The following is a 19,277-nucleotide window of genomic DNA, read 5'->3' on the forward strand; positions in this document are numbered from 1 at the left end:
TTTATTTAACAATTAAAGTCCTCAAAGATCAATAATGCAGGACAACATTAATTTTAATTATTTAATATTTTTGAGTAATCACAGTGAAAAGTTCAATAAAATCCTCCTAAATATATTTGAGATCCCAAAGGTTCCCCACTCATAAAATGATACATTTTTATTAGTTTTGTTCTAACTTTTAACACATAAATATTAAGATCAACTTCCGATATATCTGTGGATTTTAAGTTTGAACTATTATTTTGTTTGTTTTATGCTCTTTGGTCAAAACTTTGATGTTTTTAAACGGCAACCACACAACTTATGCAATATTTCTTCCACAAGTGATCATTTTTAAGTAATAATTCATTACAACATAGATTTTTTTGTCCTTTTTTTTTGAGCAATGGAAAAAAAAAGAAAATAAAGCCAAAAGGAACAAAAACAACTGCCTGCATGGCAACTTTGTGTCAACATTACCACTTTTTCTCATTAAATTTCACCTCATTACACTTTTTTTAAATGTTTTTGTTTTTGTTTTTGCAGAATGTGTGGCGGGCCGGTAAACGTTTATCTGCGGGCCGCACTCTGGACACCCCCTGCATTATATGATGTGCCTGAGAAGCTACAGAGTTTGCAGCAGTCACCAACATCCTGGCTGCAGTGTGGACAGTTGTGGGGTCTCACCTGAGGACGGCACAGCAACAAGACGGCCTTGTGGAGGGCGGACGCTCGGCCGCAGATGTCGAAAGACTGCAGGAGAAGACAACAACTCTTTAGGGATGACATTTGAACCAATACGCTAAATATAGATGTATATATCCATCCATCCATCCATCATCTTCCGCTTATCCGAGGTCGGGTCGCGGGGGCAACAGCCTAAGCAGGGAAGCCCGGACTTCCCAGGCCCAGGCCAGCCGGGAGACATAGTCTTCCCAACGTGTCCTGGGTCTTCCCCGTGGCCTCCTACCGGTTGGACGTGCCCTAAACACCGTTGGGGTGGCATCCTGACCAGATGCCCGAACCACCTCATCTGGCTCCTCTCCATGTGGAGGAGCAGCGGCTTTACTTTGAGTTCCTCCCGGATGGCAGAGCTTCTCACCCTATCTCTAAGGGAGAGACCCAAACTCATTTGGGCCGCTTGTACCCGTGATCTTATCCTTTCGGTCATGACCCAAAGCTCATGACCATAGGTGAGGATGGGAACGTAGATCGACCGGTAAATTGAGAGCTTTGCCTTCCGGCTCAGCTCCTTCTTCACCACAACGGATCGATACAACGTCCGCATTACTGAAGACGCCGCACCGATCCGCCTGTCGATCTCACCATCCACTCTTCCCTCAATCGTGAACAAGACTCCGAGGTACTTGAACTCCTCCACTTGGGGCAGGGTCTCCTCCCCAACCCGGAGATGGCACTCCACCCTTTTCCGGGCGAGAACCATGGACTCGGACTTGGAGGTGCTGATTCTCATTCCGGTTGATTCACACTCGGCTGCGAACCGATCCAGTGAGAGCTGAAGATCCCGGCCAGATGAAACCATCAGGACCACATCATCTGCAAAAAGCAGAGACCTAATCCTGCGGTCACCAAACCGGAACCCCTCAACGCCTTGACTGCGCCTAGAAATTCTGTCCATAAAAGTTCTGAACAGAATGGGTGACAAAGGACAGCCTTGGCGGAGTCCAACCTTCACTGGAAACTGGTCCGACTTCCAAGCTCTGACACTGATCATACAGGGAGTGGACCACCACAATAAGACAGTCCGATACCCCATACTCTCTGAGCACTCCCCACAGGACTTCCCGAGGGACACGGTCCAATGCCTTCTCCAAGTCCACAAAGCACATGTAGACTGGTTGGGCAAACTCCCATGCACCCTCAAGAACCCTGCCCAGAGTATAGAGCTGGTCCACAGTTCCACGACCAGATTCCTCCTGAATCCGAGGTTCGACTATCCGGCGTAGCCTCCTCTCCAGTACACCTGAATAAACCTTACCGGGAAGGCTGAGGAGTGTGATCCCACCATAGTTGGAACACACCCTCCGGTCCCCCTTCTTAAAGAGAGGAACCACCACCCTGGTCTGCCAATCCAGAGGTACCGCCTCCGATGTCCACGCGATGCTGCAGAGTCTTGTCAACCAAAACAGCCCCACAGCATCCAGAGCCTTAAGGAACTCCGGGTGGATCTCCTCCACCCCTGGGGCCTTGCCACCGACGAGCTTTTTAACTACCTCAGCGACCTCAGCCTCAGAAATAGGAGAGTCCACCACAGATTCCCCAGGCATCGCTTCCTCAAAGGAAGACGTGTTGGTGGGATTGAGGAGGTCTTCGAAGTATTCCTTCCACCTATCCACAACATCCGCAGTTGAGGTCAGCAGAACACCATCCGCACTGAGATTTCGACCGTAGGTAAAAGTGCAATTCCGTCTTCTAGCCATCCACGGCGTTACTCCTTGTATAGAGTCTTACAAAGTTTTACAATATAACTAAAACAACTCTTACTTGTGTTTCCATGCGAATTTGTACCAGCGATCGTAACGTAATCAAGCTCGCGTCGTTAGCTTTAGCTGAAATGCTAACACGTTTACGAGTGTCTTCGTTAGTATTTGTAACTTACGATGGCGTTCTTTTCGTATTGTTTCAGTTTCGCAACGTCACCGTGGACTTACGGAGTCTGTTCAGCTGGTTGTCAACGGCTTCTGTTTTGTTTGATCGGCCGTTTTACAGACACCGTTTGGAAACAATTTGGGTATGTAAATAAACATTTACAAAATATTTTTGTGTGAATAAAACATTTCACAACATATAGCTGCGACTCATAGTGCGGTGCGATTAATATATGGAACATTTTTTTAGTGGGAGTGGCTTATATGCTGGTGCGCTCTATCGTTCGGAAAATAATGTAAATACATGTTGTTTCGTATCGTTCGATAGCCGCGAGATTAAAATGTGTGGTAGACGCAGAAATCTTGAAACTAATGCTAGAACTGAGATTTCGACCGTAGGTAAAAGTGCAATTCCGTCTTCTAGCCATCCACGGCGTTACTCCTTGTATAGAGTCTTACAAAGTTTTACAATATAACTAAAACAACTCTTACTTGTGTTTCCATGCGTATTTGTACCAGCGATCGTAATGTAATCAAGCTCGCGTCGTTAGCTTTAGCTGAAATGCTAACACGTTTACGAGTGTCTGCGTTAGTATTTGTAACTTACGATGGCATTCTTTTCGTATTGTTTCAGTTTCGCAACGTCATCGTGGACTTACGGAGTCTGTTCAGCTGATTGTCAACGGCTTCTGTTTTGTTTGATCGGCCGTTTCACTGCCATTTTACAGACACCGTTTGGAAACAATTTGGGTATGTAAATAAACATTTACAAAATATTTTTGTGTGAATAAAACATTTCACAACATATAGCTGCGACTCATAGTCCGGTGCGATTAATATATGGAACATTTTTTTAGTGGGAGCGGCTTATATGCTGGTGCGCTCTATCGTCCGGAAAATATGGTAAATACATGTTGTTTCGTATCGTTTGATAGCCGCGAGATTAAAATGTGTGGTAGACGCAGAAATCTTGAGACTAATGCTAGAACTGAGATTTCGACCGGAAATAAAAGTGCAATTCCGTCTTCTAGCCATCCACGGCGTTACTCCTTGTATAGAGTCTTACAAAGTTTTACAATATAACTAAAACAACTCTTACTTGTGTTTCCATGCGAATTTGTACCAGCGATCGTAACGTAATCAAGCTCGCGTCGTTAGCTTTAGCTGAAATGCTAACACGTTTACGGCTGTCTGCGTTAGTATTTGTAACTTACCATGGCATTCTTTTCGTATTGTTTCAGTTTCGCAACGTCACCGTGGACTTACGGAGTCTGTTCAGCTGATTGTCAACGGATTCTGTTTTGTTTGATCGGCCGTTTTACAGACACCGTTTGGAAACAATTTGGGTATGTAAATAAACATTTACAAAATATTTTTGTGTGAATAAAACATTTCACAACATATAGCTGCGACTCATAGTCCGGTGCGATTAATATATGGAACATTTTTTTAGTGGGAGCGGCTTATATGCTGGTGCGCTCTATCGTCCGGAAAATATGGTAAATACATGTTGTTTCGTATCGTTCGATAGCCGCGAGATTAAAATGTGTGGTAGACGCAGAAATTTTGAAACTAATGCTAGAACTGAGATTTCGACCGGAAATAAAAGTGCCATTCCGTCTTCTAGCCATCCACGGCATTACTCCTTGTATAGAGTCTTACAAAGTTTCACAATATAACTAAAACAACTCTTACTTGTGTTTCCATGCGAATTTGTACCAGCTATCGTAACGTAATCAAGCTCGCGTCGTTAGCTTTAGCTGAAATGCTAACACGTTTACGAGTGTCTTCGTTAGTATTTGTAACTTACGATGGCGTTCTTTTCGTATTGTTTCAGTTTCGCAACGTCACCGTGGACTTACGGAGTCTCTTCCACTGATTGTCAACGGCTTCTGTTTTGTTTGATCAGCCGTTGTACTGCCGTTTTACAGACACCGTTTGGAAACAATTTGGGTATGTAAATAAACATTTACAAAATATTTTTGTGTGAATAAAACATTTCACAACATATAGCTGCGACTCATAGTCCGGTGCGATTAATATATGGAACATTTTTTTAGTGGGAGTGGCTTATATGCTGGTGCGCTCTATCGTCCGGAAAATATGGTAAATACATGTTGTTTCGTATCGTTCGAAAGCCGCGAGATTAAAATGTGTGGTAGACGCAGAAATCTTGAGACTAATGCTAGAACTGAGATTTCGACCGGAAATAAAAGTGCCATTCCGTCTTCTAGCCATCCACGGCGTTACTCCTTGTATAGAGTCTTACAAAGTTTTACAATATAACTAAAACAACTCTTACTTGTGTTTCCATGCGAATTTGTACCAGCTATCGTAACGTAATCAAGCTCGCGTCGTTAGCTTTAGCTGAAATGCTAACACGTTTACGAGTGTCTTCGTTAGTATTTGTAACTTACGATGGCGTTCTTTCCGTATTGTTTCAGTTTCGCAACGTCACCGTGGACTTACGGAGTCTGTTCAGCTGGTTGTCAACGGATTCTGTTTTGTTTGATCGGCCGTTTTACTGCCGTTTTACAGACACCGTTTGGAAACAATTTGGGTATGTAAATAAACATTTACAAAATATTTTTGTGTGAATAAAACATTTCACAACATATAGCTGCGACTCATAGTCAGGTGCGATTAATATATGGAATTTTTTTTTAGTGGGAGCGGCTTATATGCTGGTGCGCTCTATCGTCCGGAAAATATGGTAAATACATGTTGTTTCGTATCGTTCGATAGCCGCGTGATTAAAATGTGTGGTAAATGCAGAAATCTTGAAACTAATGCTAGAACTGAGATTTCGACCGGAAATAAAAGTGCCATTCCGTCTTCTAGCCATCCACGGCGTTACTCCTTGTATAGAGTCTTACAAAGTTTTACAATATAACTAAAACAACTCTTACTTGTGTTTCCATGCGAATTTGTACCAGCGATCGTAACGTAATCAAGCTCGCGTCGTTAGCTTTAGCTAAAATGCTAACCCGTTTACGAGTGTCTGCGTTAGTATTTGTAACTTACGATGGCATTCTTTTTGTATTGTTTCAGTTTCGCAACGTCACCGTGGACTTACAGAGTCTCTTCAGATGGTTGTCCATGGCTTCTGTTTTGTTTAATCAGCCGTTCTACTGCCGTGTTACAGATATCGTTTGGAAACAATTGAGGCATGTAAATGAACATTTACAGAATATTTCTGTGTAAATAACTCATTTCCCAACATATATATATCTGCGGCTTATAGATTTGAAGCACATACCGTAATAATAATGATACCATGGGTCATTTTAGTCAGAACTGTGATGAGAAACTTTGACATCCCTATTGTGCCTTTTTATGACATGGAAACTTCTGCTTTCAGGGGAATTCCTTCCTGCAGCTGCTGTGACAGAAACATGACTCTGGCTTTCTTGCGAAGGGCTGTCTCCAAACCATTTTGCCCTGTTTGGATTCATAAAACCCCTTGAAGATTCCAGCGAAGGAGTTTTAGAGTGGATTCTGATTGGTCAGATTTAGCGATTTTGTTGTATGCTAGCATGCATGCTATATGATAGGACAGCTATTTAAGACCCCCGCTAATAAACAGCCCTCCTTTGCAAGTTGTTCCAAATCAAAAAGGGGAAAAAAACATTTAATTTGGTATTTTTTTTGCACCGACTGAATCAGACGGTGCCATCCTACAGTACTTGATAGCCGGGTGATCACTCCAGCAGCACTGAGAGCGATAATGTTGAGATTTTCAATACCGACAAAGCAGTTGGCTCAAAAACGCTCCAACGGGAGTAAAGTAAGGCTCCACTTTTCCAGAAATGCACTAGCTTGATGCTAATATACATTAGCTTTGCCATCAACATGCTACTGATTAGCATTCTCGATTTTACAAGGCAATTTCAACATTTCCAAAATTTAATGGTCAAATCAACGTCACAACCTGAGATTGAATAAACGTTGTCAAAAATAATGTTGTGTTTGTATTGTAGAATATTGGTTGGGAAATGACCAAATTTCAACGGTCGAATCAAAGTCACAACCTGACATTGAATCAACGTTGTCAAAAACAATGTTTTCAAACGTTGTGTTTGTGTTGTAGAATATTGGTTGGGAAATAACCAAAAGTCAATGGTAAAATAAACTTTGGAAACTGACGATGGTTAAACGTTGTCAAAAAAAATAGTTGTTTCAACGTTGTTTTTGAGTAGTAGAATATTGGTTGGAAAATGACCAAAATTAAATGGTTCAATCAATGTCCGAACCCGACATTGATTAAACGTCGTTAAAAAGCATGTTGTTTCAATGTTGTATTTGTGTTGTAGAATATTGGTTGGAAAATCACCAAATTTCAAAGTTAAATCAACGTCAGAACCCGACATTGATTAAACGTCGTTAAAAAGCATGTTGTTTCAATGTTGTATTTGTGTTGTAGAATATTGGTTGGAAAATCACCAAATTTCAAAGTTAAATCAACGTCAGAACCCGACATTGAATAAAAGTTGTCAAAAAGCATGTTGTTTCAACGTTGAAGAATATTGGTTGGAAAATGACCAAATTTCAAAGTTAAATCAACGCCAGACTCCAATGTTGAATAAACGTCGTTAAAAAGCATGTTGTTCTAACGTTGTGTTCGTGCTGGAGAATATTGGTTGGAAAATGACCAAAATTCAATGGTCCAATCAATGTCATAACTTGACATTGAATAAACGTTTTTAAAAAGCATGTTGTTTCAACGTTATATAATATTGATTGGAAAATGACCAAATTTCAATGTTAAATCAACGTCAGAACCCAACATTGATTAAATGTCGTCAAAAAGCATGTTGTTTCAACGTTGTAGAATATTGGTTATAAAATTGACCAAATTTCAAAGTTAAATCAACGTCAGACTCCAACGTTGAATAAACGTCGTCAAAAAGCATGTTGTTCTAACGTTGTATTTGTGCTGGAGAATATTGGTTGGAAAATGACCAAAATTCAATGGTCCAATCAACGTAAGAACCCGACATTGATTAAACGTCGTTAAAAAGCATGTTGTTTCAACGTTGTATAATATTGGTTGGAAAATGACCAAAATTCAATGGTCCAATCAATGTCAGAAGCTGACATTGTTTAAATGTCGTCAAAAAGCATGTTCTTTCAATGTTGTATTTGTGTTGTAGAATATTGGTTGGAAAATGACCAAATTTCAATGTTAAATCAACGTCAGAACCCAACATTGAATAAAAGTTGTCAAAAAGCATGTTGTTTCAACGTTGTAGAATATTGGTTGGAAAATTACCAAATTTCAAAGTTAAATCAACGTCAGACTCCAACGTTGAATAAACATTGTTAAAAAGCATGTTGTTCTAACGTTGTATTTGTGCTGGAGAATATTGGTTGGAAAATGACCAAAATTCAATGGTCCAATCAATGTCAGAAGCTGACATTGTTTAAATGTCGTCAAAAAGCATGTTGTTTCAATGTTGTATTTGTGTTGTAGAATATTGGTTGGAAAATGACCAAATTTCAATGTTAAATCAACGTCAAAACCCAACATTGTTTAAATGTCGTCAAAAAGCATGTTGTTCTAACGTTGTATTTGTGCTGGAGAATATTGGTTGGAAAATGACCAAAATTCAATGGTCCAATCAATGTCATAACTTGACATTGAATAAACGTTTTTAAAAAGCATGTTGTTTCAATATTATATAATATTGGTTGGAAAATGACCAAAATTCAATGGTCCAATCAATGTCAGAAGCTGACATTGTTTAAATGTCGTCAAAAAGCATGTTGTTTCAACGTTGTAGAATATTACTTGGAAAATGACCAAATTTCAAAGTTAAATCAACGTCAGAACCCAACATTGAATAAAAGTTGTCAAAAAGCATGTTGTTTCAACGTTGTAGAATATTAGTTATAAAATTGACCAAATTTCAAAGTTAAATCAACGTCAGAACCCAACATTGAATAAAAGTTGTCAAAAAGCATGTTGTTTCAACGTTGTAGAATATTGGTTGGATAATGACCAAAATTCAATGGTCCAATCAATGTCAGAAGCTGACATTGAATAAATGTCGTCAAAAAGCATGTTGTTTCAACGTTGTAGAATATTGGTTATAAAATTGACCAAATTTCAAAGTTAAATCAACGTCAGACTCCAACGTTGAATAAACATTGTTAAAAAGCATGTGTTCTAACGTTGTATTTGTGCTGGAGAATATTGGTTGGAAAATGACCAAAATTCAATGTTAAATCAACGTCAGAACCCGACATTGAATAAACGTTGTTAAAAAGCATGTTGTTTCAACGTCACGTTTGGGTTGTAGAATATTGGTTGGAAAATGACCAAAATTCAATGATCCAATCAACGTAAGAACCCGACATTGAATAAACGTTTTTAAAAAGCATGTTGTTTCAACGTTGTATAATATTGGTTGGAAAATGACCAAATTTCAATGTTAAATCAACGTCAGAACCAAACATTGAATACAAGTCGTCAAAAAGCATGTTGTTCTAACGTTGTATTTGTGCTGGAGAATATTGGTTGGAAAATGACCAAAATTCAATGGTCCAATCAACGTAAGAACCCAACATTGATTAAACGTCGTTAAAAAGCATGTTGTTTCAACGTCACGTTTGGGTTGTAGAATATTGGTTGGAAAATGACCAAAATTCAACGATCCAATCAACGTCAGAACCCGACATTGATTAAACGTTGTTAAAAAGCATGTTGTTTCAACGTTGTATTTGTGTTGTTCAACATCAGGACCAAACTCCACCAGTTCTCAACGTCGTTGTCACGTCTTGTGCCTGCTGGGTAAAATTCCACCCAAACATGAAATCAAAGTCCAACCCAAATAAGTAAATAAAGTCTACAACTACAATGAGATTGTGAGTGTCTGGACAGGACGGACACAAAAAAAATAACTAAAAATATTAATAGATTTGGGATTTTTTTTAAACGATTAAGAATGGTTACGAATAAGAATGGCGATTAATTTGAAAATAATAATTTTTCAAATGGTAGGCAAGTAAGGTGAGCACCTTGCAGAGGCTGTAGATGATGATGAGTGTGGCCCCCAGGAAGTAGCTGCTGGAGGGGTCCTCCCCCATGATGTATTTGTACCACAGCTGGACCGGCACCAGCGCACGAAACAGCTGACTCAGCTCCTCCATCAGCAGGTAGAACTTGCCCTGGGAAACAGCAAAGTTGAACATCTCATCTAAAAAGGATGCTTTTTTTTAGTTTTTAACTTGACATCCTCTCTCTGGGAAATCAACTTGGAAGACGAAAACGTGGCGGAGAAACGTGCTTCAGGCCACTCTTTCTATCTCGCAGCGTGGAATTAAAAGCTTTACAGCACAAACGTGGCCGTCGTCCAGGCAGGCGAAAGAAAGACATCCTGCAGGATGAATTTGAGGACCAGTCATAGACAATTTAGAGTGAAAAGCTAAATTTATTTTCACTGGCCTACAAAACATTTTAAGTTACAAACCCAGTTTCCATATGAGTTGGGAAATTGTGTTCGATGTAAATATAAACAGAATACAATGATTTGCAAATCCTTTTCAAGCCATATTCAGTTGAATATGCTACAAAGACAACATATTTGATGTTCAAACTCATAAACTTTATTTTTTTTTTGTGGCAAATAATCATTAACTTAGAATTTCATGGCTGCAACAGGTGCCAAAGTAGTTGGGAAAGGGCATGTTCATCACGGTGTTACATCACCTTTTCTTTGAACAACACTCAATAAACGTTTGGGAACTGAGGAAACTAATTGTTGAAGCTTTGAAAGTGGAATTATTTCCCATTCTTGTTTTATGTAGAGCTTCAGTCCTTCAAAAGTCTCCGCTGTCGTATTTTACGCTTCATAATCGCCACACATTTCCCGTGGGAGACAGGTCTGGACTGCAGGATGAACTTGAGGACCAGTCATAGACAATTTAGAGCGAAAAGCTAAATTTATTTTCACTGGCCTACAAAACATTTTAAGTTACAAACCTAGTTTCCATACGAGTTGGGAAATTGTGTTAGATGTAAATATAAACAGAATACAATGATTTGCAAATCCTTTTCAAGCCATATTCAGTTGAATATGCTACAAAGACAACATATTTGATGTTCAAACTCATAAACTTTATTTTTATTTTTTTTGCAAATAATAATTAACTTAGAATTTCATGGCTGCAACAGGTGCCAAAGTAGTTGGGAAAGGGCATGTTCACCACTGTGTTACATCACCTTTTCTTTTAACAACACTCAATAAACGTTTGGGAACTGAGGAAACTAATTGTTGAAGCTTTGAAAGTGGAATTTTTTCCCATTCTTGTTTTATGTAGAGCTTCAGTCCTACAAAAGTCTCCGCTGTCGTATTTTACGCTTCATAATCGCCACACATTTTCCATGGGAGACAGGTCTGGACTGCAGGATAAACTTGAGGACCAGTCAAAGACAATTTAGAGTGAAAAGCTAAATTTATTTTCACTGGCCTACAAGACATTTTAATTTACAAACCCCGTTTCCATATGAGTTGGGAAATGGTGTTAGATGTAAATATAAACAGAATACAATGATTTGCAAATCCTTTTCAAGCCATATTCAGTTGAATATGCTACAAAGACAACATATTTCATGTTCAAACTCATAAACTTGATTTTTTTTTTGCAAATAATCATTAACTTAGAATTTCATGGCTGCAACACGTGCCAAAGTAGTTGGGAAAGGGCATGTTCACCACAGTGTTACATCACCTTTTCTTTTAACAACACTCAATAAACGTTTGGGAACTGAGGAAACTAATTGTTGAAGCTTTGAAAGTGGAATTTTTTTCCCATTCTTGTTTTATGTAGAGCTTCAGTCCTACAAAAGTCTCCGCTGTCGTATTTTACGCTTCATAATACGCCACACATTACCCATGGGAGACAGGTCTGGACTGCAGGCGGGCCAGGAAAGTACCCGCACTCTTTTACTACGAAACAATGCTGTTATAACACGTGGCTTGGCATTGTCTTGCTGAAATAAGCAGGGGCGTCCATGATAACGTTGCTTGGATGGCAACATATGTTGCTCCAAAACCTGTATGTACCATTCAGCATTAATGGTGCCTTCACAGATGTGTAAGTTACCCATGCCTTGGGCACTAATACACCCCCATACCTTCACACATGCTGGCTTTTACACTTTGCACCTATAACAATCCGGATGGTTATTTTCCTCTTTGTTCTGGAGGACACCACGTCCACAGTTTCCAAATATAATTTGAAAGGTGGACTCGTCAGACCACAGAACACTTTTCCACTTTGCGTCAGTCCATCTTAGGTGAGCTCGGGCCCAGCCAAGCCGGCGGCGTTCCTGGATGTTGTTGATAAATGGGTTTTGCTTTGCGTAGCTGAGTTTTAACTTGCACTTACAGATGTAGCGACCAACTGTAGTTACTGACAGTGGTTTTATGAAGTGTTCCTGAGCACATGTGGTGATATCCTTTACACACTGATGTCGGTTTTTGATGCAGTACCGCCTGAGGGATCAAAAGTACGTAATATCATCACTTACGTGCAGTGATTTCTCCAGATTCTCTGAACCTTTTGATGATTTTACGGACCGTAGATGGTAGAATCCCTAAATCGACAATTTGCTTACAAATTGGTGACCCTCGCCCCATCCCACTCCCCTCCCTCTGTTGCGAGGTATCTCAACATGTACACTGTAATTTGTATACAGAACTTTTTTTCCCACTCCAGACTGGGCCCCCTTTGGAGCCCAGCCTGGATTGTATTTTTTTACTCATCCTTCCCCAGCGTTGACCTTTTTCCCCATCTTGTGGCGACCCATCAGCGTTCCTGTTCTGTAACTCTGTACACTGTTTGGTCTAGCTCCATCCTATCTTGCCGATTGTATTGTACCATATGTCCCGGCAAGAAATCTGCCTTCAAAAGACTCCGGCTTATTAGTGATTCCTAGAGCCCAAAAAAAGTCTGCGGGCTATAGAGCGTTTTCCGTTCGGGCTCCAGTACTCTGGAATGCCCTCCCGGTAACAGTTCGAGATGCTACCTCAGTAGAAGCATTTAAGTCTCACCTTAAAACTCATCTGTATACTCTAGCCTTTAAATAGACCTCCTTTTTAGACCAGTTGATCTGCCGCTTCTTTTCTTTTTTCTCCTATGTCCCCCCCTCCCTTGTGGAGGGGGTCCGGTCCGATGACCATGGATGAAGTACTGGCTGTCCAGAGTCGAGACCCAGGATGGACCGCTCGCCTGTGTATCGGTTGGGGACATCTCTACGCTGCTGATCCGCCTCCGCTTGAGATGGTTTCCTGTGGACGGGACTCTCGCTGCTGTCTTGGATCCGCTTTAACTGAACTCTCGCGGCTGTGTTGGAGCCACTATGGATTGAACTTTCACAGTATCATGTTAGACCCGCTCGACATCCATTGCTTTCGGTCCCCTAGAGGGGGGGCGGGGGGTTGTTGAAGTACTGGCTGTCCAGAGTCGAGACCCAGGATGGACCGCTCGTCGGGACCCAGGATGGACCGCTCGCCTGTGTATGGGTTGGGGACATCTCTACGCTGCTGATCCGCCTCCGCTTGAGATGGTTTCCTGTGGGCGGGACTCTCGCTGCTGTCTTGGATCCGCTTTAACTGAACTCTCGCGGCTGTGTTGGAGCCACTATGGATTGAACTTTCACAGTATCATGTTAGACCCGCTCCACATCCATTGCTTTCGGTCCCCTAGAGGGGGGGGGGGGGTTGCCCACATCTGAGGTCCTCTCCAAGGTTTCTCATAGTCAGCATTGTCACTGGCGTCCCACTGGATGTGAATTCTCCCTGCCCACTGGGTGTGAGTTTTCCTTGCCCTTTTGTGGGTTCTTCCGAGGATGTTGTAGTCGTAATGATTTGTGCAGTCCTTTGAGACATTTGTGATTTGGGGCTATATAAATAAACATTGATTGATTGATTGGTCTCATTTTCAACGGGTTTGTGCTGAAAACTAAGTTTTGTTGTACTTGTGCAATGACAACAAAGCAACAAGGACCTATCCTATCCTATCCTAAGACGCCAGCGGCGCTATCCACCCGCTCCGCGCTAATGCCACGGTAGCGGGGGGGTGGGGGGTGGGGGGGTGTTAGCCGCGAGTCGGCAGACGTTAAGCAAAAAGGGCGGCGGACTTGTTGGCGGGTTTAACGACTTCCTGACAGAGATGGATGGCTGTGGGAAGACTTTCTAATTCATCTTCCTCATTGTCCCCGCAGCCTCCTGTCTTACCGTGGCCGTCATCACGCCCACGCCAAAGTCTCACATTTCAGTTTTGGACGGCGGCCAAGGAGTTGTTGTGTTTCTGGTTTTTTCCACCGGCCATTACTGACACTCTTTTGTCCACACAAAAATAGCTGCGATAACCGATTTAAAAGGGGGGGATATGTTCTTCCTTGTGGTCTACCTAAAATGTTAATGTCAGCATAATTATACCTAAGTCATCACAAAACTTTGTGTTTCGATGGGTTCCCGGCGAGCAGACAAAAGCTGTCTTTGATCTTACCAATCAAAAGGCATGTAGAACTCCACTGTGTAGGATGGGGAGCGACATGAAGGTGTCGGTTTCTTTGATGTTTTGTGACCCACAGGAAGATTTTGTCTTGACCCGAGATCCACAAAGCAAACAGGAAGCAAGACCTGACCCCCTCCAGGCGACCTTTTTCTTTGAACTGTTGTGTAACCAAAGGCGACGGCAGTTTACGACCCCCCTTCCCTTTAGAAACAGCTGTTGCCATGCAATCAGGGAAAATCCGAATTAAAGCTGCAAGCAGCGTTGGTCGGGTCCGCCTTTGGCCGCTGCCAAGCCCTGGTCTAAGTCAGACCTACATAGAGGTCTTTGTTTCATGTCTCTACAACATTCCTAACAGAAGTTACGAGCAGTTTTGTCTGGGTTTTTTCCTAGGGGGCTCTAGAGCGCAATTTAGATTTTTGGGGTTTAATTTTTTATTAGATGGCAATTTTCGCCAGTCCCGATGTGTGTGTAAAATTTGGTGAGTTTTGAAGCATGTTAAGGGGGTCAAATTACAGATCGGCGTTTCTGGATGTTGTTGATAAATGGCTTTCGCTTAGCATAGTAGAGCTTTAACTTGCACTTTGAAGCATTTTAAAGGGGTCAAATTACAGCTCGAAGAGGCAAAAATGACCTTTTTGAGGTAACTTTGCGCAGGGGTTCTTTGAAGGCGTGTAAATTCAAAACCGGAGCAGTAATCAAAACTCTGTTCTATACTTTTAATCAGAAGGGTTCAATTTCTCTCCTGTGCGAGTTTGAAGCTTGCTGTTGAAAAAAGGGGACGGGTGTTTACAAAACTTTTATTTTGAAGGGGTAATTTTTAACTTACTGTTGATTTTTGCTGAAGAATGTCAATTTTAAAATGTAGGTCTAAGTGAGACCTACATTGAAGTTTTTGTTTCATGTCTTTCCGGCATTCCCACCGGAAGTTACAAGCAGTTTTGTCTGTGTTTTCTTCCTATAAGGAGTTTTTTCTGTGTTTTATTCAAAAATTGCGCAAAAGCTCCATTTTGAGTTTTTTTTTGTTTTTTTCATTAGATCGAAATTTCTGCCAGTCCTGATGTGTGTGCCAAGTTTGGTGAGTTTTGAAGCATTTTAAGGGGGTCAAATTACAGCTGAAAGAGGCAAAAAATGTATTTTTTGCAAAAATTTTGTTTTGAAGGGGTTTTTGCATACTTCCTGTTGATTTTAGGTGTAGAAGTTTCTAATGGGGAATCTAGGTCTAAGTCAGTCCTACATAGAGGTTTTTGTTTCATGTCTCCACGACATTCCTAACGGAAGTTACAAGCAGTCTGTTTTTCTTTCCTTCCTAGGGGGCGCTAGCGCGCAATTTTGATTTTTCTGGTTTGGCTGCCTAATAAGTTGGGAAAGCATGCCAGACCGACGTGTGTGTCAAATTTGGTGAGTTTTGAAGCATGTTAAGGGGGTCAAATTACAGCGCATAGGTGCGCATAGGTGTGGAATAAAGAAAGAATTAAAGCTGCAAGCAGCGTTGGTCGGGTCCGCCTTTGGCTGCTGCCCCCGAGACCCACGGCCGGATAAGCGTTAGAAGACGCCTTGGAGCCACTATTTTGAGAATCTAATGCATTGTGAAAGTAATGCAGTTGTTGTATTGAAGTGAAAATATCAAACTTCCTGTTGATTTTTGCTAAAGTATGTTAATTATTAAAATGTAGGTCTAAGTGAGACCTACATAGTGTTTTTTGTTTCATGTCCCTCCGACATTCCTACCGGAAGTTACAGGCAGTTTTGTCTGTGTTTTCTTCCTAGGAGCAGTTTGTCCGTGTTGTATTCCTAGGGGGGCGGTAGAGCGCAATTTTGAGTTTTGAGGTTAGGTTTTTTCATCAGATCGCAATTTTTGCCAGACTTGATGTGTGTGTCAAGTTTGGTGAGTTTAGAAGCATTTTAAGGGGGTCAAATAACAGCTCAAAGAGGCAAAAATGACATTTTTTAGGAGACTTTGCACAGGGGTTCTTTGAAGGCGCGTAAAATCAAAACCTGAGAACTTATCAAAACTCTGTTCTATACTTTTAATCAGAAGGGTTCAATCTCTCTCCTGTGCGAGTTTGAGGCCAAAACAACAAACGCACTCAGAGGAGATAATGTTTGAAGAAAGGTGACCGGTTTTTACAAAACTTTTGTTTTGAAGGGGGGATTGCAAACTTCCTGTTGATTTTTGTTGGGGGTTGTCAATCTATGAAATGTAGGTCTAAGCGAGACCTACATAGAGGTTTTTGTTTCATGTCTCTCCGACATTCTTACCGGAAGTTACAAGCAGTTTTGTCTGTGTTTTCTTCCTAGGAGCAGTTTTCTCAGTGTTTTATTCAAAAACAGCGCTAGAGCGCAATTTTGAGTTTTGGGGGTTGTTTTTTTCATTAGATGGCAATATTTGCCAGTCCTTATGTGTGCGCCAAGTTTGGTGACTTTTGAAGCATTTTAAAGGGGTCGAATTACAGCGCAAAGAGGCAGAAATAGCATTTTTTGCGCAAATTGTATTTTGAAGGGGTCTTTGCCAACTTCCTGTAGATTTTTGCTGAAAGAAGTGAGTGTATGAAAATTGGGTCTAAGTCAGACCTACATAGGAGTTTTTGTTTCATGTCGCTATGACATTCCTAACAGAAGTTACGTGCAGTTTTGTCTGTCATTTTTTCCTAGGGGGCGCTAGAGCGCAATTTTCCTTTTGGGGGATTGGTTGCTTAATATGTTGGGAAGGTTTGCTATACCGACGTGTGTGTCAAATTTGGTGAGTTTTGAAGCATGTTAAGGGGGTCAAATTACAGCCCGTAGGTGCGGAATAATAATAAAACACAGCAGTTTCAATAGGGTCCTTGGCCATGGGCCAAGGACCCTACTAAAAGAGGAGGCGTACAATCTTTCGTAAGAGCATGGTGGGACACTGTACAAAAAGTACAGGTCTATCCGTTTCTCCTCATTGAGCCAAATTTAGTTCTGTCTCTGTTTAATTCCTTGCTTCTTGTCTTGTTAGGGTCCGCCCTGCAATGGCAAAGGACATCCATGTCCTTTGCCATGCAAGGACCCTATTGAATCTGTAACGTTTTCTTCTTATTATTAGGGTCCGCCCTGCAATGGCAAAGGACATCCATGTCCTTTGCCATGCAAGGACCCTATTGAATCTGTAACGTTTTCTTATTAGGGTCCGCCCTGCCAGCAAAGGACTCCATGTCCTTTGCCATGGCAAGGACCCTATTGAATCTGTAGCGTTTTATTATTATTATTGTTTATTCCGCTCCTTCGCACCCTAATTTGACCCCCTGAACATGCTTCAAAACTCACCAAATTTGACACACACGTTGGTACGGTGGGCCTTCCCAACTTATTAAGCAACCAAACCCCAAAAATAAAAATTGCGCGCTAGCGCCCCCTAGGAAGAAAAAAAAAACAGACAGCTTGTAACTTCCGCTAGCAATGTCGTAGAGACATGAAACAAAAACCTCTATGTAGGGCTGACTTAGACCTACATTTCATAATTGTACCTTCTGGGGCAAAAATCAACAAAAATTTTGCAAAAACCCATTCAAAGCAAATTTTTCGCAAAAAAATGCTATTTTTGCCTCTTTGAGCTGTAATTTGACCCCCTTAAAATGCTTCAAAACTCACCAAACTTGGCACACACATCTGGACTGGCAGAAATTGCGTTCTAATGAAAAAAAAAAAAAAAAAAATCAAAAAATGCGCTCTAGCGCAATTTTTTAATAAAACACAGAAAAAACTGCTCCGAGGAAGAATACACAAACAAAATTGCTTGTAACTTCCAGTAGGAATGCCGGAAAGACATGAAACAAAAACTTCTATGAAGGTCTCACTTAGACCTACATTTTAATAATTGACAGCCTGCAGAAAAAATCAACAGGAAGTTGTCAATTACCCCTTCAAAATAAAAGTTTTGTGAAAACCCGTCACCTTTCTTCAAAAGTTATCTCCTCTGAGCGCGTTTGTCGTTTCGGCTTCAAACTCGCACAGGAGAGAGTTTGAACCCTTCTGATTAAAAGTATAGATCAAAATTTTGATAAGTTTTAAGGTTTTGATTCTACGCGCCTTCAAAGATCCCCTGCGCAAATTTTCCTAAAAAAGATAATTTTTACCTCTTTGAGCTGTAATTTGACCCCCTTAAAATGCTTCAAAACTCACCAAACTTGGCACACACATCAGGACTGGCAACAATTGCGATCTAGTGAAAAAAACCAAACCCCAAAACTCAAAATTGTGCTCTAGCGCCCCCTAGGAATACAACACAGACAAACTACTCCTAGGAAGAAAACAAAGACAAAACTGCTTGTAACTTCCGGTAGGAATGTCAGAGAGACATGAAACAAAAACCACTATGTAGGTCTGACTTAGACCTACATTTGAATAATTAACATACTTTGGCCAAAATCAACAGGAAGCTTGATATTTTCACTTCAATACAACAACTGCATTACTTTCACAATGCATTAAATAGTGGCAGCAAAGCTTCTTCGACCATGGGGCTCGGGGACAGCAACCCAAGGCGCGCTCGCACGTTCGCACCCTAATTTGACCCCCTTAACATGCTTCAAAACTCACCAAATTTGACACACACATCGGTATGGAGCGGCAGACCAACTTATTAAGCAACCAAACCCCAAAACTGAAAATTGCGCGCTAGCGCCCCCTAGGAAGAGACAAAAAACAGACTGCGTGTAACTTCCGTTAGGAATGTCGTAGAGACATGAAACAAAAACCTCTATGTAGGTCTGACTTAGACCTACATTTCCAATGAAATACTTCTATACCGAAAATCAACAGGAAGTTGGCAAAAACCCCTTCAAAACTAAATTTGTGCAAAAAATGCCTTTTTTGCCTCTTTGAACTGATATTTGACCCCCTTAAAATGCTTCAAAGTGCAAGTTAAAGCTATACTATGCCAAGCGAAAGCCATTTATCAACAACATCCAGAAACACCAATCTGTAATTTGACCCCCTTAACATGCTTCAAAACTCCCCAAATTTGACAAACACGTCGGTATGGAGCGGCAGACCAACTTATTAAGCAACCAAACCCCAAAAATGAAAATTGCCCGCTAGCGCTCCCTTGGAAGAGACAAAAAACAGACTGCTTGTAACTTCCGTTAGGAATGTCGTAGAGACATGAAACAAAAACCTCTGTGTAGGTCTGACTTAGAC

At 41.1% G+C, this 19,277-nt stretch overlaps 1 protein-coding gene across 1 annotated transcript in view; it reads right to left on the bottom strand.

Annotated features, from left to right (window-relative positions):
* Window positions 1-19,277, bottom strand: part of rnft2 (ring finger protein, transmembrane 2) — a 99,327-nt gene that overhangs the window by 7,094 nt on the left and 72,956 nt on the right. Inside the window, exons 7-8 of the mRNA XM_061894285.1 lie at window positions 9,609-9,758; window positions 667-732 (exon numbers count right to left, since the gene is read on the bottom strand). Coding sequence (XP_061750269.1) covers window positions 667-732; window positions 9,609-9,758 — 216 coding nt within the window. The remainder of the gene's footprint in view (window positions 1-666; window positions 733-9,608; window positions 9,759-19,277) is intronic.

The sequence above is a fragment of the Nerophis ophidion genome, linkage group LG01 (assembly GCF_033978795.1).
Source record: "Nerophis ophidion isolate RoL-2023_Sa linkage group LG01, RoL_Noph_v1.0, whole genome shotgun sequence".
In the NCBI taxonomy this organism is placed as follows: domain Eukaryota; kingdom Metazoa; phylum Chordata; class Actinopteri; order Syngnathiformes; family Syngnathidae; genus Nerophis; species Nerophis ophidion.